This window comes from Mya arenaria, chromosome 16 (assembly GCF_026914265.1).
Source record: "Mya arenaria isolate MELC-2E11 chromosome 16, ASM2691426v1".
Classification (NCBI taxonomy): Eukaryota; Metazoa; Mollusca; class Bivalvia; order Myida; family Myidae; genus Mya; species Mya arenaria.
In genome coordinates, this window is record NC_069137.1 from 46,187,905 (window position 1) to 46,213,431 (window position 25,527).

At 36.9% G+C, this 25,527-nt stretch overlaps 2 protein-coding genes across 8 annotated transcripts in view; one reads left to right on the forward strand and one right to left on the reverse strand.

Annotated features, from left to right (window-relative positions):
* Positions 1-1,174: 1,174 nt before the first annotated feature.
* LOC128222223 (uncharacterized) lies at positions 1,175-13,810 on the forward strand. 7 transcript variants are annotated; one of them, XR_008259100.1, is made up of 4 exons: positions 7,599-7,649; positions 8,904-9,376; positions 11,806-13,625; positions 13,702-13,810. XR_008259100.1 is itself a non-coding variant. In XM_052931155.1 (3 exons), exons 2-3 carry the CDS (start codon positions 8,923-8,925, stop codon positions 12,708-12,710), a joined length of 1,359 nt encoding a protein of 452 aa, XP_052787115.1. In that variant the 5' UTR covers positions 1,175-1,334; positions 8,904-8,922; the 3' UTR covers positions 12,711-13,810. The 7 variants fall into 7 exon arrangements, 6 of the variants coding, with proteins under 6 accessions (XP_052787115.1, XP_052787116.1, XP_052787118.1 ...); XM_052931155.1 differs by lacking the exon at positions 7,599-7,649 and adding an exon at positions 1,175-1,334 and having other exon boundaries at positions 11,806-13,810; XM_052931156.1 differs by lacking the exon at positions 7,599-7,649 and adding an exon at positions 1,175-1,330 and having other exon boundaries at positions 11,806-13,810.
* Positions 13,811-15,745: 1,935 nt separating this feature from the next.
* LOC128222664 (uncharacterized) overlaps positions 15,746-25,527 on the reverse strand; it is a 14,039-nt gene continuing 4,257 nt past the window's right edge. The window contains exons 3-10 of the mRNA XM_052931766.1: positions 24,621-24,661; positions 23,726-23,864; positions 22,126-22,232; positions 21,670-21,709; positions 18,658-18,771; positions 17,622-17,690; positions 17,032-17,130; positions 15,746-16,051 (exon numbers count right to left, since the gene is read on the reverse strand). Of these exons, the coding sequence (XP_052787726.1) occupies positions 16,032-16,051; positions 17,032-17,130; positions 17,622-17,690; positions 18,658-18,771; positions 21,670-21,709; positions 22,126-22,232; positions 23,726-23,864; positions 24,621-24,661 (629 nt within the window). The 3' untranslated portion in view covers positions 15,746-16,031. The remainder of the gene's footprint in view (positions 16,052-17,031; positions 17,131-17,621; positions 17,691-18,657; positions 18,772-21,669; positions 21,710-22,125; positions 22,233-23,725; positions 23,865-24,620; positions 24,662-25,527) is intronic.

Genomic DNA, 25,527 nt, shown 5'->3' on the forward strand with positions numbered 1-25,527 from the left:
TGAGCATGTGTCAACATTTGCTGAAGGGTTCCAACTGGCAGAATCTTATAGGAATGACGTCACCATTACGTCATATGTACTTCCGTTGTGTGGAAAATTCTCAATAAAAAAAAAGTTATTATGATTGATAGACATGTTTTCACATGCTCAATACATTGTAAATCAAAACTATCATTATTCCTGAAACTTTTATACCTTAAGTATCTATTCTTGCTTGATTTATCATTTAGAGTAGAGATTAAAGCATAAATCGCTGCCCTATAGTTGAAAGGTCATTTTGGAAGATCTGCCATGGCGGACGGTGCAATTTTTAGAGTTTGTTTTTCAAGTGGAGTGATTTTTCTTAGGAATAACTTGACACCCCTTTTTATTGGCTTAAAGGTAATTTAAAGCTTGTGCTTAAAGAATATATGTGGTTATCATAGCCTGCATTCGCTCGAAATGCCTTTAAATGTTGTCTACAAATTACAATTTTACATTGAATTATATAGGGAATAACAATGGTGGTGTGTAACCTAAGTTTTAACACTCCGAATGATTTGCCATTCTTATTTCTTCAAACAAAAAAATGCATTTTACAAAAACAGATTAGTCCCTTTAACTAGGAAACCGATAAGTTGTGAGTGTGTCATATCTATAAGTTTCATTTCACCATTTAAAGCTGCACTCTCACAGATATGTCATTTTTACATTTTAAAAAAAAATGTCTTTGAAAGAGCATTTTTTGGGTAAATATCTGCAAACCAATGATATTAGATTGCTGACAAAAATTCAGATCGTAGCTTTTCATATTTCCGTTAGAAAATGAATGTTTTATGTCCTAAACCATTACTAACGGTTTAAGACAAATGCATAAAACATCAATTTTTGAACTTAACAATAAATATATGCTATCTATTTTTTTGTCAGCATTCTTATTTAACTGATTTCCATGAATTTTCGCAAAACAGGCTCATTCCAAGACAAAAAAAAAATTGTCAAAACGTTTAATCTTTGAGAGTACAGCTTTTAGAAAAATAAAAACATTTATGTAAATAACAATATCGTGTAAATAATCTTTCCTCAAATCTGATAACCAGTCTACTGCAAAACCTTTATTAATCGCGACGCGGTATTGACAAGCCTTCGTTAACTAACCTATTTAAATGGTATGAATCAGAGACGCATTCTGCAAGCATGCTTTTTCTATATTGGGATATTTCTTAAGTGTAAACAAACGTCGATGTTTATTTCAATGAGAGCTCCTATTATGTGTTTGGTTCATACGCAGTTTTAAGATAAAACGAAAGTGCATAATTTATAAATAAAGGATGCTATGAATTTCTTTAAAGTAGGTAAGATGATTTGTTTCCGTTGTTTATAGATCGTTAATTGCATGTATATTTGTTTAAGATTGATTAATTAGTCTGTAAGTTTGTTCGCATTATGATATTATGTTCCTTTCGTAGTTTCAATATCATTTAAATCTGCTCTTTCACAGATTGTCAGTTTTGACACTTAAAAAAAATGTCCCAGAATCGGCTAATATAACATAATTCACAATAGAACAAATGTTTGGTAAAACTACCGAAAAGTTCATTTTACATAGAGCTATAGTAACGCTTTTAGCCATAAAACATCATTTTTCTAACTTATATATATATATAGTTCATTGAAAGACAATGACATATTGATTTTTTTTCAAAGTTTTCAAGACGATCAATCTTCGAGAGTGAAGCTTTAAAGGGACTCGCTCATGTTTTTGAACCAATGTTGTTGTTGTTTTTTTTCACGGTAATGCATCTGAAAACACTTATATTATAACTAGTTAACTCTTTGATACCGAAATTGCAGAAAACAGATACAATGAAAGTATAAAAAAAACCTTTAGTTTTAGTGGGATGCTAACCCATGCCGGTACACTCAATAAGAAAAAAAAAGAAAACTGACAACAGAACCGCTCGCCCACAAGGTCTCTTATATTGACAAGGGGGGGGGTGTAATTTAACCTTTCAGCCTTTTGTTGAAAAGTGTTACGAACGCTATTCATTTTTATGGACTTCATAGACTATATTTGAGCATATATCAACATTTGTTGAAGGGTTCCAACCGCCAGTACCTTAGTTTTAACTCTACTTATGATTTGCCACACTTTGTTCCGTCATAAATAAGTGCATTTTACAAAACATGAGTGAGTCCCTTAAAGCTGCCCTCTCACACATTTAACAATTTTACAACTGATTTTATTTTTTGTCTTGGAAAGAGCATTTTTTTTTATGCGTAAATATCTGCAAACCAATGATAAAAGACTGCTGACAAATGATCAGATCGCAGATGTTCATATTTCCGTTCGAAAATTAATGTTTTATGGCTTAAACCGTTACTAAATATAACTATCTGTGATCTATTTTTTGTCAGCAGTCTTATATAACTGGTTTCCATGAATTTTCGCAAAAATTGGCTCGTTCCAAGACAAAAAATAATAAAGTTGTCAAAACGCTCAATCTGTGAGATGCTAGTATGGAATAAAAAAGATACAACACGGCACTTTTCAAGATTTAAATGTCACAGAACAAGAGATGTACTTGTATATAAACAATCTAAACTCGTTATGTCGAAGTCGTTGCGAACTCGGGAAATAATTCGAGATAACGAAAATTCGATAAAACCGAAATACAAATATGTCTCACTAATCACGTTCGGAAACATTAAATGTTCGACATAACCAGAACGTCGAGATATCAGAGTTTCAACTGTATTTATGTTTAATCTTAATTGTTTATTGCATTGTTTCAGTATTTAAAATGTTGATAAATACGCATAAGAATATTAAACATTAGTCTACATTTCATAAAGAAATAAAAATAATGTAAGAAAAGAATAAAAGAAAGCGTTTGCGAAAGTACATGTAAATTATAACATCGATTAAACACACCGAATGAGATTGAATGCGAGGGGAGAACGCCAAAGAGTTGCAAGTGACTTTAGAAACGGAATCATATTGCTTTCTATTCATATAACTGCACTAGATGGTCTGAAAAGCATTAAGCCGGCACGCATTCATTGAAGAATAAATGGCCTTTGACGCGCGGACGAGGAGAGGTATTGAGACGATAGAAATCATCATTGATTAAGCATAGCTATTGAAAATTAAAAAATCACCCAGTTCTACATATTTTAATACGCTGGGGATGTCATTATGTCCGACCATTCTTTTACCAAGTTCACGGAACAATTGGTCAATAAATCATGGTGAGACATAATTCATTAAGATTCCTTTCAAATGAAATATTATTAGGCCGAAAAATGTTTTTGTTGGGTTACACCATTTTTAAAAACAGGTAGGGTAGGTGGGCCTTTTAATTACTTTTTATTAGGCTTTATTTAAAGGCCTAGTTTACGGAATGTTTGGCTCGATTATCAAACTTTCCGTGTTTTTGTTTACTGGGTCCAGTTCTATAATAAAACCTCCAAAACTGCACAGCAGGATACTCAGAGCAGAGATCTGATAAGAAGGCGCAAGACAATAGATTAAGATAAATACACAGAGGTTGTGTATTGTACACAGATTGGGGTGGGGGTGTGGGGGGAGGGGTCACTTATAGAAGACTTAAACCAGGTCTTTAAGAACGTTACTGTCATCATTTTGGAGATGGTGATAAGGTTACCTTCTATATTAAGCTCTTTACATTTTAAATGACATTTTAAAACACTCACTTATTTTTTCACTTTTAACAAACGGACTACAAAAACGGCATTGTCGGCGCCTATTTCGTAGGTCGGGTCGGGTAACTCGAAACAAAACTATTTCTTTTGGTCTTATCAATACCGTTTAGTTTCAAATTTCATACGTTTTGAATGCATACAATTATTAGGCCCGCAAAGACGATTGTACGCGTTTAAATAATAGGATAGGTAAATAAATTAAATAAAATATTTTAATGAATTTGGAGGCATGCCACAAATGCTATGGTAATTAATCGGTGCATGACCTTTACCAAGACATACAGAATAATATTCTCAGTAATTCAGATGTGTACAGTCAAACCCCGTTGGCTCGAACTTCTAGGGACCGTAGAAAATACCTCGAGCCTCGAATAATTCGAGCCTAGCGGGATTTTGTTTACCGTATAAGTATAAATAAATCGGTCATTGACATCTATTTCGAGCCAACTAGGAATTCGAGCCAAGCGAGTTCGACCCAACGGGGTTCGACTATATTTCAAGTCAAAACCCTTATGTTACTTCTGGCACAAAACGTACTCGACAGCGCATCCACTACTCAACGGCGCCATTCACTAGAGCAACAACGCCTGCACTTTTATTATTATGTGCATATTTACTTTTTTAAGAGGTGGTTATTAGTTATATTGTGTCCCCGCGTAGGTATTAAACATACAGTTATATTTGCATGCCCCAGAATGTTCTTACGGTGTCAGTGTGTGTTTAATTGCTTCATCAATGCTGAAGACTTAAAATAACCACTATTTCTTCACCATTTTAACTGAAACATAGCGCAGCCTACGCCGCTTACAGAGCTCCGTCTTCGATATTTTACCAGAGTTTGATTGAGAGTTTAGTTTCTTAAAACACTTCGACAAACCTTTTCACAATACGGCCGTCTGACGGAGCACTGTCAAAACATTATTTTGGAAACAGGTTTGTCGAAGTGTTTGATGAAACTAATCACCTTATTAATAAAACGAAGGCGGGACTTCTTAAGCGGCATAGACTGATCTTCGTTTCAATTGAAATGGTGTAGTAAAAGAAAAGTTATCGTTGTTTTAAGTGTTCATTTTAAGAAAAACGTTGCCTTTTGGCGTAGCATATATGACGTAATTTATCACGTCAATCAATTTTACACACACTGACTAAACATACATTTATATTTGCATGCGCCAGAATGTGCTTACGGTGTGTGTACGCAACGGCGTGTACGTGAAATACTAGCAAAATATGCACACGTTCGATGCGGGAGAAAAGCTCCTGGCATCACAGTTCACACACTATTGAAACAAAATCGTTGTCAGTCTGCAGTAAAAGTGTACTGACACGGTACCACATTCTCCGATTTTCGAAATGTGTCCGTTTAAAAAATAAATAAAATAAAATATAAATCATACTCATTTGTGCAGAAGTAAACACAAGGCACAGCTGCCCCACCGTTAAGTGATGGAGCTGACGTTTTGTGCCTTTGTTTCATTTAAAATGGTGAAGAAAAACAAAAGTTATCTTTGTTTTAAGTTTCATTTTAAGCAAAATGTTGTCTTCCGACGTAGCATATATAACGTAATTTATCACTTGGTATACACACACTGAATTGCCACTGAGAAAACCGAGAAATATTATAGTAAATTTGACGTCAGCAGACAATATGACGTCATAGTTTATCGGTCGTGAAAATAGAGTTGCGGTTCCTAGTTTAAAATGGGTATTAAAATTCCAGGGGCGGCTTCAGGATCTCGCGTTAGAGGGGGTACACTTTGGAAGAGAAACATAGAACGTACGCTCCCTTCCCAAAGCATACGAACAATGGGTTAGTTTGAGTTTGTGGTCCGTTCCAAGGAAATATGTTATTTTAGCCTGAAATAGTGCATTTAATGCATCAGTCAACAAAGCCCCCCCCCCCCAAAGTCCGGGGAATAGCGGGGACTTTGACTTTCGGTCCAACCAAGCCCGGAAAAAATCCCCGCTTTGAGGTTACGAACTGCTGGTAAAATCTCCGCCTTATGCCCCCGCATCCCAGGGACCCTAGGTAAGGCCCAATCCCCGCATTTCGGCATGAAGGCAAAACCATCGCATTCAACCGGCACTGTGGGTCCACCTGGAAGGTTAAAACCCGGCCCACTCCCCCGGCTATCCCCGGTATACCCCGGACCGGGGGGCGTGGTGACAATTAACTGGTGCATAAGGGCATTGTTTTCATATTGCTTTTCGGATATTGACATGTTAAAAGTAAACTTAAGCAATTTTAGAGGGGGCACGCGCCTGGTGCGCCCCCGTCTAAAGCCGCTAATGAAGATGATGCTTATTTTCATTAAGGTCACCGTATTTTACCTAAAAAGTGTGCGAAACATATTAAAAAGGATTCCAGGAGGATATTTTTTACTGTAAGACCCGACTTCGATTAAAATGCAATAATGATGATTCTGTGGACAACATTCAAACATTTGCACGGCGGCGAGGTCGATGACACCTTCGAAAAAGGGACTGGGGCAGTATTCATAAAACATCTTAAGTCATTTTTCTTAAGTTAAGTACCTTTCTAATCATATGAGATAATGGCTTAATAATTTCTGAATTCTTTAATTGTCATTGCCTTTAAGGAAAATAAATACTTGTATGCTAAAAACACTTTTATTTTTCTTTAAATTTGACTTTGATATTTTTTTAAGAAATCGACTTATGTTAGGAAATGACACACGATGCATTTTAAACTCGGTCCCTGGTATTCATAAAATATCTCAAATCATTTCTAATTAAATCGATTTCCTATTATTTTCAAAGTCAAATTTAAAGAAAATGACAAGTTTTATTAACAAAATACGACCAATGATTGTTAAAAGTAGGAAATGACTTAAAGGCCTTGTTTAAGCCTTCTATAAGTGACCCCCCCCCCCCAAAAAAAAAAAAAAACAACAACAAACAAACAAAAAAACCACACACACACACAAACAAACAAACAAACAAACAAACAAACAACAACAAACAAACTGTGCACAGTACACAACCTCTGTTTATTGATCTTTATCTACCTTCCTTGATTTCTCTTATCAGATCTCCGATCTGAGTATCCTGTTGTGCAGTTTTAGAAGTTTTATTATAGAAATTGACCCTAAATGACACTGAGCCAATAAACGAATACACATGAAATTGGCCCCTACTGTGACACTAGTGCAATTAGCAGGAGATGCAAAGCAGGGGATTATCATGCCAAACATTCCTTAAACTAGGCCTTTAAATTAGGAAATGACAAAAGATGCTTTATAAATTCGGCCCCTGGAATTCATTAGACATCTCAAGTCATTTCTTAACTTAAATCGATTTCCTATTATTTTCAAAGTCATATTTAAAGAAAATGACTTGTTGTATTAACGAAATATAACCACTAATTGTTAAACTTAGGAAATGACTTAATATGTTTTATAAGTACCGCCCAGACGTACAGAAGATGAATCGTTTATTCGCGTCCTTTAAATATCATGACTTAGAAAATACAAATCGAAATGTAAATATTTGTACTATCAGAAATCATTTGAACCCACTCGTAAGCAAATACAATCTTGGATTCTACAAGTAGTCTGTAACCCTGAGTCAATTTTTTGGTCGCGCCGATAATCCTTTGATAAATCTCATGATCTGTTAATCCGTTTGTGTTTATATAAAGAGTTAATCAGGCGACACTAAAGATCATCGTTTTGTTTTACAGATTAACACAAAGCATGTCAACAATCGATTCGTGTCAGCAATGTCGTTGTATTGTTTAGATTAAATAAATATAGGATTTATTGTTCCCAAATAACTTAAGTAGAAGCGTGTGTTAAAACCAGGTTTGGGGGATGTAACAAAATGTTATAAAATGTATGACACTTGCTTTTTAAGTAACATTCCGTATACTTGTGGACATTTATAAAGAATAATCTACAAATTTCGAAATAGTTGGATTTTATGTAGGTATGTTATATTTCAGTACATGTTTTTCTTTTTGTACGCTAAACAAAATTAATGTTAAAGTGACACTCTTATTCAAAATCAATACATACACATGAATAAAAAACATACATTTTGAGTGATGAACCTTTAACTGTTTACTAAATAATGCATTTATAGAAAATATTCATTACTATAAACAATATTATAACCGTGTATTTAAAAGCTGAAAACTCAAAAATATTAATGAAATATTTACTGTGATTTTCTATGGTGTACCTGGTGTCAGATAGAACTACCGTGTTTTCTGTACCTTTCTTTCAAATTAAACTCGGTATCCTTCATAAGAACTATTGTTTTCGATATTTATTTATCCCTTTTGGTAATTGTTTTAATTGTGGTAAATCTTATTCGGGAGTAAGAGAGTATCTTTAACTACCTATATGCATGATGTAATCTAATCGCTGTTCTATATACATGTTAAAGATTGTCATTAAAATACAGAATGGAAGTTTAAATACACTTAGATGTTCATTTGAATTGTAAATCCTTATTTAACACTTTGATTGTTCGGATTTGTAAACAGTCATGGAATTACAAATGCACACAGGTATTGAATTTTTCATGAATATTTTATTCATTGAAGCATTGTGAGTTAAAACTGCTTCAATCGAATCGTAATTAATCCGTTGAATTTATAGAATTGGGGGCATATGATTTGAATTTTCTAACAATAAAAGTAAGTAACTATTTGAATATTGTATGATACAAAACAATGATTAAAATCATGATTATATATTTCGATTTTTGTATGTAAATCAGTTTATTTATTGTGTTGCATTGTATAATGTCTGTTTACATTGCATACTATTTTTATGTAATGAGTTTAATTGCTATTTCGTATTTATTTTATATTTGGTTTCCTTTTAAGCTCAGAGGCTGAATTCATAACGCTTCTAAAAGCTAGTGGAAAATTTAAGCTTTAATTAGTGATTTTTGTTCAATTCTTTAACATATAATATAACATCATTATTTTTCTTTAAATTCAACTTAGAAAAAAAGGCATTTTGATTTTTTGAAAGTGACATAAGGTTTCATTTATATTTTTTATAAGTCTATTTCAAACACATTTTCATACACTTTGCATAGAAAATACCAATTGATTAGCCACTTGACTTAGACAAACCGCTAAGCTAATTTACTGTTTAGTGATAAATAATACGAAGCTGTCAGTGAATACAAATTTGAATTTAAATGTACTTCCTTTATTTTAGGAGCAGAAATATAAGTAAAATGGTCGACAGCGATCTTCTTCACAAAGAACTTAGACAAGCCCTCATTTCTGGTAACATTGATGACGTAATAAACACGATAAGCGAAAATGAAGACGTCGAAATCGATTATCAAGACGTCACCCACGATCTTCAGACGCTGTTAATGCACCTGTGCTACGTCGACATTGATACGTCATCACTCTTAGCGTTCTTGGAAGCCATTTTTAATAAAGGCCCGGATGTTAATATCCAAGATCGTCTAGGACGGACAGTGTTAATGCACGCATGTATTGCAAATTTACCAATGTTTATCGAAGGCTTGTTGGAATACGGGGATACTGACGTCACAATCTTAGATAGTGACGGAAACTCAGCGTTAACGTATGCGGTTCAGAATTGTGACGTTTACGTGGTGGAGGATATTTTACATCACGAGGGTGGAATAACTCTGTTGTCACATCAGAATAGACAAGGTAAGGTAACGTCTAAAAACCAAAAAGTGGTTTTAAAGCTGCACTCTCACAGATTGAGCGTTTTGACAACTTTTTTATTTTTTTGTCTTGGAACGAGCCAATTTTGGTGAAAATGCATGAACACCAGTTATGTAAGATTGCTGACAAAAAATAGATCGCAGATTTAAGTTTAAAATTTGATGTTTTATGCATTTTTCTTAAACCGTTAGTAACGGTTTAAGCCATTAAACATTAATTTTCAAACATAAATATGAATATCCGCGATCTGAGTTTTTGTCAGCAATCATTTATCATTGGTTGGCAGATATTTTACGCAAAAATTTGCTCTTTCCAAGACAAAAAATAAAAATGGTGTAAAAACGGTATATCTGTGAGAGTGCAGCTTTAAGTGTTTCAAATCTTAGTAATGGTAAAATATTGTTAGTATGTACTTACACAACTAAATGATTTGATGCGACGTATGAGTACATACTAACGCTATTTAAGTTTTTTTTAGTGATCAACAATATTTTGAATAAACTACCCACTAACTGGGCCAGCCACAGTTTATATCTACCGCTTCACCTGATTAAAATAAAAATGGCTGACTGCTGCTTTACTGAAGTGAATGTTTTGGAATTCTTCAGAAATGCTACCTTCTCATATTGAACAAAATATAATGTTGACCACTCCATTTTGTGCTTGATTTTCTTTTTAATAAATCATTAAAAACCAAACTTTCAGATAAAGTATATTTGTTTATATCCACGAATGCAGAAACACATTTCAGGCTGCAGTTAGCCACTCGAGAGCTTCTTATCATATATCAACATTTAAATGTAGACACATAACGCTGCAATGTTGATAAATTCTGATAGTTATAGTGTTACATAACACAGGTTTAATATCGACACCACAGCGAACTAGCGGTAAATATCTCATCATACAAATACCAAAATAACTGATACTGTTGTTTTTTATGTATTGTATAATTTACATGTTATATAAACAAACGTTTAGTAACTGTTTTACGACTTAAAGGCCTAGTTTGGCATGATTATCCCCTGGTGTGTACCTCCTGCTAAATGCACTGGTGTCAAAGTACGGGCCAATTTTCCGTGTATTCATTTATTGGCTCAGGTCCATTTAGGGTCCATTTCTATAATAAAGCCCCCAAAACTGCACAGCAGGATACTCAGATTGGAGATCTGATAAGAGGAATCAGGGCAAGATGATTAAGATCAATACACAGAGGTTGTGTACTAAACACAGGTTTGGGGGTGGGGTCACTTATAGAAGGCTTAAACTAGGCCTTTAATGAGGAAAACATCAAACTAACCAACGTGGAAATCGTAGAGATTTGTCTCTTGACAGTAATGACGTCTTGTGAGCTTCCCTATTAAATTTCATTGTAAAATAATGTAAAGAATGAATAATAAAACACAGGGAATATTTCATGAAGGCAGCTTTACATTTGAGACATTGGGCCGATTGTTCAGAACTTTCTTCAAGTTAACAACATTGTTAACGTCATCGCTGTTAACTTTCAAATCATTACTGCTATGGAAGTTTGATGAATACATATGTGATCTGCAATATTTCTCACTTTATTTGAGGCAAACTGATACAGCTGCACTTATTTTATTTAAATATATGAGCACTTCATCGAAAAGTTCATGTTTAAATTTCAAAGTTAACAACGATCTAGTTAAGTTCTAAACAATTGTGTTACCTATTAAACTTGACAGACAATTATAGGCCATAGTTCACGTATGCAGCTACAGTCAAACCTCGTTGGCTCGAAATCGCTTGGCTCGAATTACTCGATGGCTCGAACTTGAAGAAAAGGACCGATTTATTTAAACTGAATATAAGCATTACCGCTTGGCTCGATTTTCCCGAGGCTCGAGATATTTTCGCCGGTCCCTATGAGTTCGAGCCAACGAGGTCGATTGTATTCATGTTCATGTATTATATACATTAAACGAATTCACTCAAATTCACGTGGTCACTTGGGCCTGTAACCAAAAGCGAGTGCACGAAATATTTGTCTCTGATTTGCTGGTTTAAAACGATAAACTATAAATGTGCTATTTAGCTTTTGCTATTAATATCATTAAAATCATATTAATAAATATCATCAAAGTATCATCAAAGTCAAAGTCATTATGCGACATATTATGTTTTAAATTCAGAGTAAGACAGCAATATATTTCTCCTCAAAAACATTGACAGAAAAAAACATTTTACACATGCCCTTGCTACCTTGACTCGGGAGGAAATATCTGGCCATCTACGCTGAAACAAACAAACGATTATCGTGTATATACCCCACCAGCAGAACAAATAAATAATTAAACACATGCACGCTTTTTCGCCGTTGAGAAAAGTGATACTATCTAAGGCCAATGTTACCTTTGAATTATTTATTGCATTCTTTATATCTTCAGGGCATACACCGATCACTTTGGCGAGAAAGTGCAATCGAAAAGACATTTTGAAGGTCCTTGAAACATATGACGATCAAGTTCCGAAAAATGACGGAACTAGCCGAAGCCGGCGGAAACCCAGAAATCGACAAGTCGCCACAGCTCGTGAACTTCCGCCAGCCTATTCACCGTCGCCTGAGCGCAGGAAAGGGTATAGTTCCGCTCGGGATATAGTGCAAACAAGAACAAACTATTCAAATAGTTCTTATGAAAAAGAAGGCAATGGTTTTAATAATGAATACGAAAGTGCAATACCAGATAAATGTGATTCAGCGCCAGTCACTCGATCTGAACGAGCTCTTAAGGCAAACGCAGTTACTTCCCTTTCACTGTCTTCTCCGAGATTAAACAGACGACACCACAAACAAGACTGTTTACTGACAGAGACATTACTAAATAATCAAAATAAGAAATTTCCAGGTTTGCAGGATACTAAATGTAACAGCCACGATACACTTGAACCTCCGGAATATAGTTTAAATAATCGAAAACGCAGACCATCTTTGTCACTTCCAGACTTGCGCAATGTGACCGGAAATTTAGTAAATTCGGGTAATTCTACTCCAGAAACGGGCGAAAGCAGTTCTCCGACAAATGACGATCAATACGAAGACTATGATACGAACGATGACGTTTTCTCCCAAAGTTATCCGAATGCGCATCAAAAAGAAGTTCGACAGAAAGTAGTCCCACCTTATTTACGTCAACAAAGTGACAACCAGCTTTCTTTACCGAATATAAACAAGGGGCTCGTGTCTTTGACAGGGTCAAAATCTAAAAGTAAAGGGTTAACTCCCCTGGGAAGACAAAGAAAATTTTCCAACAGCGATGACCATTTACAGAGAAATTCAGGAAACAGGGATTAGACCAATGTTTGTTATATTTAATTGAGTTAAAGACAAAATATAGATAATGAAAAGATCATTAATTTTAAACCGATATGAGGATTAATTCATTAAGTAATATTGCATGAAAGCAGCTGAAGTTAACATGTCACGTTTATGGATTGTAAAAACCAAATCAGTGTGGAGTTTCCAATTGTATTTCCCTTTTTCGGATATATGGATCCATCACATAATTCGGATCATCGAAACGAAGATAACAGCAATAATGTGTGTGTCACTGTGTCATAAACTGCGTGTCACTGTGTTATAAGCTATTGTGTCACTGTTGCATAAGCTGTGTGTCACTGTTGAACAAGTGTGTGTCACTGTGGCATACACTGCGTGTCCATGTGTCATAAGTTCTGTGATTCTTTGGCATAAACTGCGTGTCACTCTGTCATAAGCTATTGTGTCACAGTTGAACAAGTGTGTGTCACTCTGGCATAAACTGCGCGTGTCACTGTGTCATAAGTTATTTGTCACTGTGGAATACGTTTAATAGCCTTGTGTCATAAGCTGTGTGCCACGGCTGCCTAAGTGAAGTAAAGCTGCGCAAAATCAAAACTTCATATATGATTTTAATTTGAACCCGCGTCTTAATATAATGTTGTGTTTCATTATCATTATTGAAAGTTTGATTGTTTTTACAGGAAGGTTTCACAGCATTAAGCTACTAATAGTTGAATGCAGCCTAGATAGAGTATCCGAACGTCAGTTCTGAACTTTGATAGACGGTCAGGAAACACGTAGTGTTCATCTAACGTTGAAATTTATATTTATTTTTATTTATTATATTATATTATTATTTATTTATTTATTTATTTATTTTATTTATTTATTTATTATATTTATTTTATTATTTTATATTTATATCTGCAACGTTTCATCGAGCTTCAGGTCATATTGATCCGTCCTATAACATATTTATTTTATTATTTTATATTTATATCTGCAACGTTTCATCGAGCTTCAGGTCATATTGATCCGTCCTATAACGCAATATAAACATATTAACTGCCTTTTATTACTGTGTACGTATGTAAATGTACACTCTTCCTTCGATAATAAAATAAAGAACTCTGTTTGTTCCGTTTTTTTACTATCATCGTTGAGTATAAGAAAAAAAAAACTTGTGGTAGCCTTGGTGTTGTCTCGCAAAGACTTGAACCGTGGCCATAAATAAAACAAAACGATCCAAGATATTCTTATGAAACTTAGGACACACGTTGCCAAAATATGCACGTGTGTACTAATGCCCATATCTGGTGATTAAGGAAGCAGATGCACACTAAGCTTGCGGTTTTATCCAGCCATTCAGAGGCGGCTCCATGATGTGACGTTGGAGGGGGCGTAACTTAGGGGCGTAATTGCCTGCTGATCACTATAAATGACCAAAACTGCACATTAAAAAAAGAAAGCGCATTTTGTGTTCTTAATGTCACCTGAATAGTTCAAGCCAATAAACCTTGTTTGTCACATTGTTTTGGTGAAACTACTATTATAAATGATACCAACATAATGTGAGGCCTTCGGACACCAAAACAGCGTGCGTGTGCGTTTGCGCGTGCGCGTGCGAGTGTGCTTGTGCGCGTGCGTGCGTGTGCGCGTGCGCTAGCGTGTGCGTGTGTGCTTGCGCGTGCATGTGCATGCGTGCGTGTGTGTGTGTGTGTGTGGGTGCGCGCGTGCGTGCGTGCGTGTGCGCTAGCGTGTGCGTGTGAGCTTGCACGTGCGCGTGCGTGCGTTTGTGTGTGTGTGTGTGTGTGTGTGTGTGTGTGTGTGTGTGTGTGTGTGTGTGTGTGTGATAACGAGATGTTAAACATCAAGTACGCACACCTTTCATATTAATAATATGGGCTTTATAATACAGTCAAACCCCGTTGGGTCGAACTCGCTTGGCTCGATTTCCTCGTTGGCTCGATCTGGATTAAAGAGACCGATATTTTTCCCTACTGAATCTAATTATTGACGGTTGACTCGAATTTTATGTGGCTCGAAGTATTTTCGCCGGGAGTTCGAGCAAAAGGGGTTCGAGTTTAAATAAGTTGTTCGGTTAGCACAGTAATTATTGCTAAGGCGAATCGGGTTCGAATCCTGGCTTGGACGCAAGAAAATTTGGTTTGAGATCACAAAGTCGAACAAATTTTCTTAGGATACTCGTGTTAACCCTACAAGTTCAATTTCCACAACACAAGACGCAACATAATGCCAACAAGAGTGATTAATATAATGAGGATATAATGCACCAGCTAATTGTAACCACGCCCCCCCCCCCAGGTCCGGGGAATAGCGGGGACTTTGAGTTTCGGTCCAGCCAATCCCGGGTTAAATCGACAAACTGCTCGTAAAATCCACGCAAAATGCCCCCGCACCCATGGATACCTAGGTAAGGCCCATTCCCCGCTATTTTTGGAGCGAAAACAAAACCACCGCATTCACTCGGCACTGCGGGGCTACCTAAAAGGTAAAAACACGGCCCATTTTCCCCGCTATCCCCGGTATATACCCCCAGACCTTGAGGGATGGGGCGTGGTTTCAATTGACTGGTGCATAACTTGTTTCAAAATCGTTGTTAAATGATTACGTTTGTACCAAGTTAGTACGACATTATAAGTTACGGGGTTGGGTGACCCGATATGGGATATACGGGGCAAAGGAAACCATAATGGGTGAGAGCGAAGCTCGAACCCGAATATTGTTTCCTGCGCCCGGTATATCCCATATCGGGTCACCTACTAACCCCGTAACGTATACATCACGTCGACAACCTGTTTACATGTTTAAATGTTTCATTTACTCATCGGAATCGGAAAATAGACGCCATTTTGGTACGATATAAATTTGGTGACCCAATATGGAGAAATATTGGGTCACCGCGTGACCAGTCCTGGAACAGTGGCGTTGCGTCATTCATGTTGGAGGCGTGATATAGAATGATAGGTAGCAAAGAGCTTCCTTCTATCCATCCACATGAAAACGTTTTTGGGTGTGGGGACTAAAAGATGGGGAGAATATTTGCAAACAATTCATTTTTATTGAATCATGTCACATTATAATCAATTATCATTCAAACTACAGGAAATTAGCCTGATACTAGTGTGCAAAATGGCAATAATTAGAGAACATTAAAATAAAAAAAAGCATGTGAAGTAAAAGCCACACGAACTTAGATATTTAGTAAGAATTTAAAAAAAAAGTCTCCTTGGGGTTAGAATAGACTCCCATCTGAGGACTTTAAAATGTCTATGATTTTCTATAAACGATAACAACACCATGGAAACCGCCAACCAATTCAGAGAGATCGTATTAGTCCCGGGGATCAACTTCTGAAAGAGGAAAAAACAAGAAATTTATCCAATGTTTTTGATATAATTTGTCATCCTTAACAATTGTATGTCTTTGGAATATTTACGCATGCGCGTTGTTATGTTTCGGTTGAGATTGAGCTACAGTGGAACCCCGTTGGCTCGATTTGCTTGGCTCGATTTACTCGTTGGCTCGAACTGGATGTAAAGGATCGATTTCTTAATACTAAAGGTAAGCGTTTCCGTTTCGCTCGAAATTTCCGAGGCTCGAGGTATTTTTGCCAGTCCCTGAGAGCTCGAGTTAACGATGTGCGACTGTATGTTAATAGCAGTTTTGTTAAATAAAATAGTACCATGGTATTCTAAGAATTTATCAAACCAGATTAAGACCCTTACTATTTTTTTAGGTATTGTTTGTGTAACAAGTGCCTCATTTTAAAGCTGCACTCTCACAGATATACCATTTGTGCAACTTTTTTTATTTTTTGCCTTGGAATGAGCATTTTTTGCGTAAATATCTGCAAACTAATGATAAAATATTGCTGACAAAAGATCTGATCGCAGATGTTCATATTTCCGTTTGAAAATTAATGTGTTATGGCTTAAACCGTTACTTACGGTTTTGAAAAATGCATAAAACATCAATTTTTGAAATTAAATATAAAAAAATTGCGATCTAATTTTTTGTCAGCAGTCTTATGTAACTGGTTTCCATGGAATTTCGCAAAAAGTGGCTTGTTCCAAGACAAAAAATAAAACAAAGTTGCCAAAACGTTCAATCTGTGAGAGTGCAGCTTTAAGATGTTTGAATACCGGCCGCTTTAACGAATACAGCTACCTATGTTCAAATAAACACACCTTATTCGGTGCAAAGAGAATAAGAACTTGCTAAACCATCGTTATGAAAATGGGTTCCTACAACAGCACAAAATATATCTTAGCGAGAGATTGGTCAAGTGGCCATGATGTGTAGAAAAACACATGTATAATTTAAATCATACTTTTGCTGGCGATGTCGTCAAGTATGTCTTGTACAGAAATTCCGCTATGCATTGCCAGGGCTACGTCCGTCAACAGATTCTTTTCTATGGAATATTTGACTGAAAAAAAACAAATAAAAAAACATGACCTGTATAAATGTTCTAATAGATTCCGTTTCGCATTGCCCGAGTTTCAACTCCTTGAATTCTATTGAATGCGTCACTGAAAAAGAATAATTTATCTTACCCAAAACAGAGCTTCGCTACATGTATGTATTTCCAGGGCTTTATATAAACAGATACTGACAAATTTTACATATTCTATAATGCATTACCGGGGCTTTTATGTGTTGAATATATGATTGAAACAAATATATTTTTATACCCAATAATGCTCTTTTATCAGCAGTGTTACAACACTGATTTCCAGACACTTACGCACACAAAGGCTCATTCTGTGATAGTTGTTGCTTTAAGGGTTTTCGAGATTTTGGGGTCTGAGTCAGTGTACGCTGCATTTCATTACACATTCATTTTTACGCCAAAGAATACGTCAATTACACGCTAAGGCTTCAATAATCTTGTCTTATATTCAGAACTGTTTTGCTTACTTTCGTCCTTGAAGGTCCCAAATGTACCTTCCTCCGTTTCCACGGGAACCCTCTCTGACGGGACCCCATCTGTACAATAAAGAAATAGGGAATATTTGTTGATTTCAGTGTAATATCGTATTCTATTTCACGAGTGTCAAAGAAAGACATATTTTCTCGAATGACGAATTATCATTTTTGGCAACATTTACTGGTTCAAAGGTAATCAGTTTAGTTTTGATGAAGTTAAGTAAAAATAAGTTCTTTAAGATTATGTTTTTAATCATTAGTTTGCAGTGAAAATATGTTGTATATTCACTGATAAAACTCCATATTTCATCGAAAAGCATGAACGGAATTTTGATACTTTCGGTATAGACTATATAGCATCTTTCATATTATAATTTTTTTTAGGAAATGTTCGATATGCTTTCGTATAGACAAAAATACGTTCAAACAAAATATCTCACGTTTGTTCGAATATTCATGTACGCCAAAAGTGAACAATGTTCTAAATCTCAATTTTCATGTGCGGTAGATTGGTTCGAAGTGTATATTATATTCTAAGCAACATTTTTACATAAATACTGCCTACTTCCGGATGATGTTTTCTCCTGTTTCATCAATATCTTAACAGAAACATGAAGGCGGAGCTAAACCGTGCAAAAACAACACTTTCCACTATACGCACACTAGTTATTGAACGTTGACTTTGACAACATGGTACAAGGCAGTACAGACCTCACACAGAACCCGATTGAAATTGAAACTAAACGATACAGTCGAACCCCGTTGGCTCGAACTCCCAGGGACCGGCGAAAACCTCGAGCCTCGGAAAATTCGACCCAAGCGGCAATTCTTGCCTTGAGTTTAAATAAACGGTCCTTAAAATTTAGTTCAAGCCAATGAGAAGTTCGAGCCAAGCGAGTTCGAGCCAACGGCGTTCGATTGTATGCGCTTTCGCGCTCGTGCATAATTTCAACAACACGTGTAGCAAGTGCAGTAGCAGTTACACAACAAAGATCTCGTTAAAACTGACAACATTAACACGACCCACCTCTCTTGTGTTCGAGGTATATTTGGTCACGCTCTCTCTCAAGTTGTTTAGCGAGGTTCTCCCATTGGTCAGCGCTCTTGGGCGGCTCCACTAGGTCAGTGAAAGTGCCCGGATCTATAAAACCCCGAATATGTACCTAATGAATATAGGTCACAGACTACTAAAACGTTCTCTATATATTCTATAGACAATTGACCAATTTCCACGCGAGATAACACTGAATTCTAGCGCTTTACACCTATAAATATGGAACGTAGCCAATGGTCTGAAATGGCATAACCATCCTTTAATTTGATTCATTGTCATGTGCCAATTCAACGGCACAGACACGGTATTATACCCGTATCGCATCAAACTATGACGATAGCGTGTAACAGTGCGCTAGCGTGTAACAGTGCTCTAGCGTGTAACAGTGCTCTAGCGTGTAACAGTGAGCCAGCGTGTAACAGTGCTCTAGCGTGTAACAGTGCTCTAGCGTGTAACTGTGCTCTAGCGTGTAACAGTGAGCTAGCGTGTAACAGTGAGCTAGCGTGTAACAGTGAGCTAGCGTGTAACAGTGAGCTAGCGTGTAACAGCGCTCTAGCGTGTTACAGTGAGCTAGCAAGTAACAGTGCTCTAGCGTGTAACAGTGCTCTAGCGTGTAACAGTGAAGCAGCGTGTAACAGTGAGGCAGCGTGTAACAGTGCTCTAGCGTGTAACAGTGAGCTAGCGAGTAACAGTGAGCTAGCGTGTAACAGTGAGCTAGCGTGTAACAGTGAGCTAGCGTGTAACAGTGCTCTAGCGTGTAACAGTGCCCTAGCGTGTAACAGTGAGCTAGCGTGTAACAGTGCGCTAGCGTGTAACAGTGCTCTAGCGTGTAACAGTGAGCTAGCGTGTAACAGTGCTCTAGCGTGTAACAGTGAGCTAGCGTGTAACAGTGAGCTAGCGTGTAACAGTGCTCTAGCGTGTTGCAGTGAGCTAGCGTGTAACAGTGAGCTAGCGTGTAACAGTGAGCTAGCGTGTAACAGTGAGCTAGCGTGTAACAGCGCTCTAGCGTGTAACAGTGAGCTAGAGAATTACAGTGCTCTAGCGTGTAACAGTGCTCTAGCGTGTAACAGTGAGCAAGCGAGTAACAGTGCTCTAGGTGTAACAGTGCTCTAACGTGTAACAGTGAGCTAGCGTGTAACAGTGCTCTAGCGTGTAACAGTGAGCTAGCGAGAAACAGTGCTCTAGCGTGAAACAGTGAGCTAGCGTGTAACAGTGCTCTAGCGTGTAACAGTGCCCTAGCGTGTAACAGTGAGCTAGCGTGTAACAGTGCGCTAGCGTGTAACAGTGCTCTAGCGTGTAACAGTGCTCTAGCGTGTAACAGTGAGCTAGCGTGTAACAGTGAGCTAGCGTGTAACAGTGAGCTAGCGTGTAACAGTGAGCTAGCGTGTAACAGTGAGCTAGCGTGTAACAGTGCTCTAGCGTGTAACAGTGAGCTAGCGAGTAACAGTGCTCTAGCGTTTAACAGTGCTCTAGCGTGTAACAGTGCTCTAGCGAGTAACAGTGCTCTAGCGTGTAACAGTGCGCTAGCGTGTAACAGTGAGCTAGCGAGTAACAGTGCTCTAGCGTGTAACAGTGAGCTAGCGTGTAACAGTGAGCTAGCGAGTAACAGTGAGCTAGCGAGTAACAGTGAGCTAGCCTGTAAAAGTGAGCTTGCGTGTAATAGTGCTCTAGCGTGTAACAGTGAGCTAGCGTGTAACAGTGAGCTAGCGTGTAACAGTGCTCTAGCGTGTAACAGTGCTCTAGCGTGTTGCAGTGAGCTAGCGTGTAACAGTGAGCTAGCGTGTAACAGTGAGCTAGCGTGTAACAGTGAGCTAGCGTGTAACAGCGCTCTAGCGTGTAACAGTGAGCTAGAGACTAACAGTGCTCTAGCGTGTAACAGTGCTCTAGCGTGTAACAGTGAGCAAACGAGTAACAGTGCTCTAGGTGTAACCGTGCTCTAACGTGTAACAGTGCTCTAGGTGTAACCGTGCTCTAGGTGTAACAGTGCTCTAACGTGTAACAGTGCTCTAGCGTGTAACAGTGAGCTAGCGAGAAACAGTGCTCTAGCGTGTAACAGTGAGATAGCGTGTAACAGTGCTCTAGCGTGTAACAGTGCCCTAGCGTGTAACAGTGAGCTAGCGTGTAACAGTGCTCTAGCGTGTAACAGTGCTTTAGCGTGTAACAATGCTCTAGCGTGTAACAGTGAGCTAGCGTGTAACAGTGAGCTAGCGTGTAACAGTGAGCTAGCGTGTAACAGTGACCTAGCGTGTAACAGTGAGCTAGCGTGTAACAGTGCTCTAGCGAGTAACAGTGAGCTAGCGTGTAACAGTGAGCTAGCGTGTAACAGTGAGCTAGCGAGTAACAGTGCGCTAGCGTGTAACAGTGCTCTAGCGAGTAACAGTGAGCTAGCGTGTAACAGTGAGCAAGCGTGTAACAGTGCTCTAGCGTGTAATAGTGAGCTAGCGTGTAACAGTGACCTAGCGTGTAACAGTGAGCTAGCGTGTAACAGTGCTCTAGCGAGTAACAGTGAGCTAGCGTGTAACAGTGAGCTAGCGTGTAACAGTGAGCTAGCGAGTAACAGTGCGCTAGCGTGTAACAGTGCTCTAGCGAGTAACAGTGAGCTAGCGTGTAACAGTGAGCAAGCGTGTAACAGTGCTCTAGCGTGTAATAGTGAGCTAGCGTGTAACAGTGCTCTAGCGAGTAACAGTGAGCTAGCGTGTAACAGTGCTCTAGCGAGTAACAGTGCTCTAGCGCGTAACAGTGAGCTAGCGTGTAACAGTGCTCTAGCGTGTAACAGTGAGCTAGCGAGTAACAGTGTGCTAGCTTGCAACAGTGCGCTAGCGAGAATCAGTGAGCTAGCGTGTAACAGTGCGTTAACGTGTAACAGTGCGTTAACGTGTAACAATGCGGAGTTACCGTGAAAATTGTTGTCAGCTGAAGTTTACTGTGTATTGTACAGAGAGTACTAGTATAAAAAGTGAGGTATAATAACAAAAACAATTTAACCTTCGGATGCATGCAAGGCGTCATCTACTTTCTTGAGATTCTGAAAGTTAAAATAAACACTGTACATGTATTATGTATCCGTACACCGACCTGTCAATCAAACCAATCATTATTGACCAATGAAGAAGCAGCAAATAAGCCATCTTCAGCAGCGTAAGTTTTACGACAAAGAATTCATATTGAAACGACGCCCTCATGCGCGAAGAAAAATCTTCGTTAATACATTGTAATTTTTTTTCTTTTGATCGTATGTGTTTTTTATTAATAAACAAATTTAAAACACATTAAAGCACAAGACAACATACATTACATGCTTTACGGAAACTGCCGATAAGTCTCAAACACATCCGATTGCTCCCGGAAATAACGAAGTTTATGTTTGATGACTCACGGAAACATTGAACATAATAAAACTTTCCCGGAAATTAACAAAGTACAGATATAATAAAGACATACCTTAAGTTTTACGATTTGTTCGGGAGACAACGATTCCAGGAATGTTTTCATCCTCTGGATTTTCTGCACTGCCAAATCCCCGTCTGTGGCCCTGACTGACATTGGCTCTGTCGAATTAATATCCAAATATATTATAATTTTGAGGTTATTAATTTACATATTAACAATGCAAGTAATATTGTAAGCGATTAAATCTTTTTTACTCATGTACTATTTGGAAATGGATTTCTTGGTCACTTTTTGAAACAGTTACTGTACGGAAATAGTCGTACAATAGTTCGTGAATTCTTTTGAAAACCCCCCAAAACAACAACAAGAACAAGAACAACAAGAACAAAAACAACAACAACAACAACAACAACATCAACAACAACAACAACATCAACAACTGTATTTAAAGAGATTATGTATTACGAAGCCCGTGAAAAGGGATTCAAAGTCGGGAAAAATCAATTTTAAGACATTTATGTTTACAATAATGTAAATTTATTTGAACGACGTATCAATATTAATTACCATGTCTCCTCTCATTCTTTTTTTAAACTTAAAGTAAAACTATTGTTTAAAGCTTCACTCTTACAGATTGACCGTTTGCCAACTTTTTTTTATTTTTTGCCTTTGAATGGACCATTATTTGCGTAAATGTCTGTAAATCAGTAATATATGATTGCTGCCAAAAGATCAGATCGCAGTTTTTATATTTGCCTTCGAAATTTAATGTTTTATGGCTAACAGAGTTACTAACGCTTTATGAAAAATGAGTTTTTCGGCATAAAATATAAATTTTTGAACGTAAATATGAAAACCTGCGATCTGACCTCGTGTCAGCAGTCTTATATCACTGGTCAAAACAGTCAATCTATGAGAGTGCAGCTTTAAATCGCATCCATCAAATAACAATCATGTTCGACAATCACGTTGATACCAACAATCTATAAAATGAACTGTGTTATCTCCCTTTAGCACATACGGAAAAAAAACTACAAGAAAATACTGAAGATTTGGACTTTAATTTTTTGCCAAAATCTTTCTAAATGGGGTACAAAGGTGCAAAGATAACATTTTTTGGTAGTTCTTTGTATACATTGTGGATTTAATAGGTGTATTTCATGTTTGTGTACGTGCATCTTAAAGGTTCATAAGTGTATATTGGATGTTTTATACGCGGTATCTTATATTTGTCTATCTGAATTTGGGATTATCATGCATATATCCTGGAATGGGTTTACGACAACTAATCTGTATCAACCGGTGTGTACCATGTTTAAAGTTGCACACTCACAGATTGATAGTTATGATTTTGGTATTAATGTCTTCAATTCAGTCATATAAGATAGAACAGACCTCAAGTGTTCGGAAAACTGCAGAATTTTTCATTTTTTCTTAAAGCGTTAATAACGTTTTTAGTCATAAGACATCAATTTTTCGAACATGAATATGAATATCAGCAGTCTTATTCTTATATCCCTGGTTTCCACACGTTTACGCAAATATTTGCTCATTCAAAAACAAAAATAAGTTATCATAACGGCCAATCTGTGAAAGTGCAGCTTTAAGCACATGTCTTGTATCTTGACAAATGTATGTTGAATAGTCCTACCTTTCGCCGCACCCTCGTCCACAACTTGCACATCCTTAATAGGGGGTAGTTTAATTTCCTCTAACGAACTGCCAGCATCACCTTCTTCCTCCGGTAAATTGTTTGTTATAGTACCTTTCTTAGCTTCTAAACGTTGCAACTGAAATCCGATAAAATATTTCAGAAATTGACTCATTGTAATTTTATTTGAATTTTATAAATACTTTTTGGAATTAATAAATGGATTTTTTATTATATAGGTATTAGAATGCATTACATCAACATTAATTGCTCACTCAAATGGTATTGTATCATTAAAATACATGCCACTGATGCGATGTATTGGTTCTGCAAATATAACGAGTTCTAAAGATTAACGTAAGAGGGAGCGGAAAATGGAACTTGAATCCCTCTCCATAAAAACAATAATTTAACGTAAAAGGGGGCGCAACCTGGGAAGTGCTTTCCTCTCCACGAAACCAAGCCAGTTCTTGTCTCTAGCGGGATAAGGAACAAACTTTTGTCTGATATAAGTCTAAAATGTTCATAAGGCCGTATTTTGAGTATGATTTTATACAAGAATATATTTTATATGCATAATACGTTTACTTGTATACAATTCATATTTGAATGCTGAACTTTCAATTAATTACAGTAAAACCTGTTTCAAGTGGCCACCCTTTGGAACAGGTCATATTGGCCGCTTAAGATAAGTGGCCACTTAATGCAGGCTGGAAATTGCTGCCACTTAAGCTTCGTTTAAACAGAGGTCTATAATATATCTTTAAAATGATAAATAGTGTATCCCAACTGTACACCCTCATCAAGCCCTCCCTACGGAATTGCTACTATCATAATATATAACTCATATGTTAACGTCGATTATTTAATTACTTTATTTAAAGTGTATACAAACCAGGTGTTTAAGACGATTCAGTTCATTGGCCAACTCATCTCCTGTAAGTATGAAAACAAACACAGGTAATTATAATACAATCTACATTTACAGCCAATGAAATTGCAGATAAGCAATCATTATGTACTAGGTTTAAGCATTAAGAATTTCAAATTTCGCGGGTGTTTTAAAGTCCGCCTACTGCCACTCATCCGAAACACAATCCCTACGTCAGATTGTGCGCTGACACTGTGTCAGCCAATGAGGTGGTTTTCATAGTCAATAAGATGACCTGAATTAAAATCTTAAGGATTAAGAAGGGCTCATTCGTCGCTACCCTCACCGGCCATTCTTAATCATTAAGATTTTAATTTATGTCATCTAACTATTACTGTATACTAGTACTCTTACTTTAAATTGATTGCATGGTGAAATAAACTATGCTTTAAAGCTACACTCTCACAGATATATCGTTTTTACAACTTTTTAATTCTTTGTGTTGGTAGGAGCAATGTTTTGCGTAAATATCTGCAAACTAATCATAAAATATTGCTGACAAAAGATCAGATCGCAGATTTTCATATTTCCGTTTGAAAATTAATGTGTTATGGCTTAAACTGTTACTAACGGTTTTAGAAAAATGCATAAAACATTAATTTTTGAACTTAAATATAAAATTCTGCGATATATTGTTTTGTCAGCAGTCTTATATAACTGGTTTCCATGCATTTTCGCAAAAAATTGGCTCGTTCCAAGACAAAAAAGGTATTCCACTACATTTATTTCAGTAATTCAGCATTAAGCCGTTGTTGAATTAAACCAGGAATGGCGATTTATATAAAAAGTGTTATTACGTAGTTTACCCAAGAAAATGTAGACCACTAAAAAGTAAAATCTTGTAAAATGGTACCTATACAAAATAAATGGT

Excerpts from the sequence above, each read along its gene's own strand:
- LOC128222223 (XM_052931154.1), top strand. Across the intron at positions 9,377-11,805 it reads GTCACATCAGAATAGACAAG|GGCATACACCGATCACTTTG; the intron begins GTAAGGTAACGT and ends TTATATCTTCAG.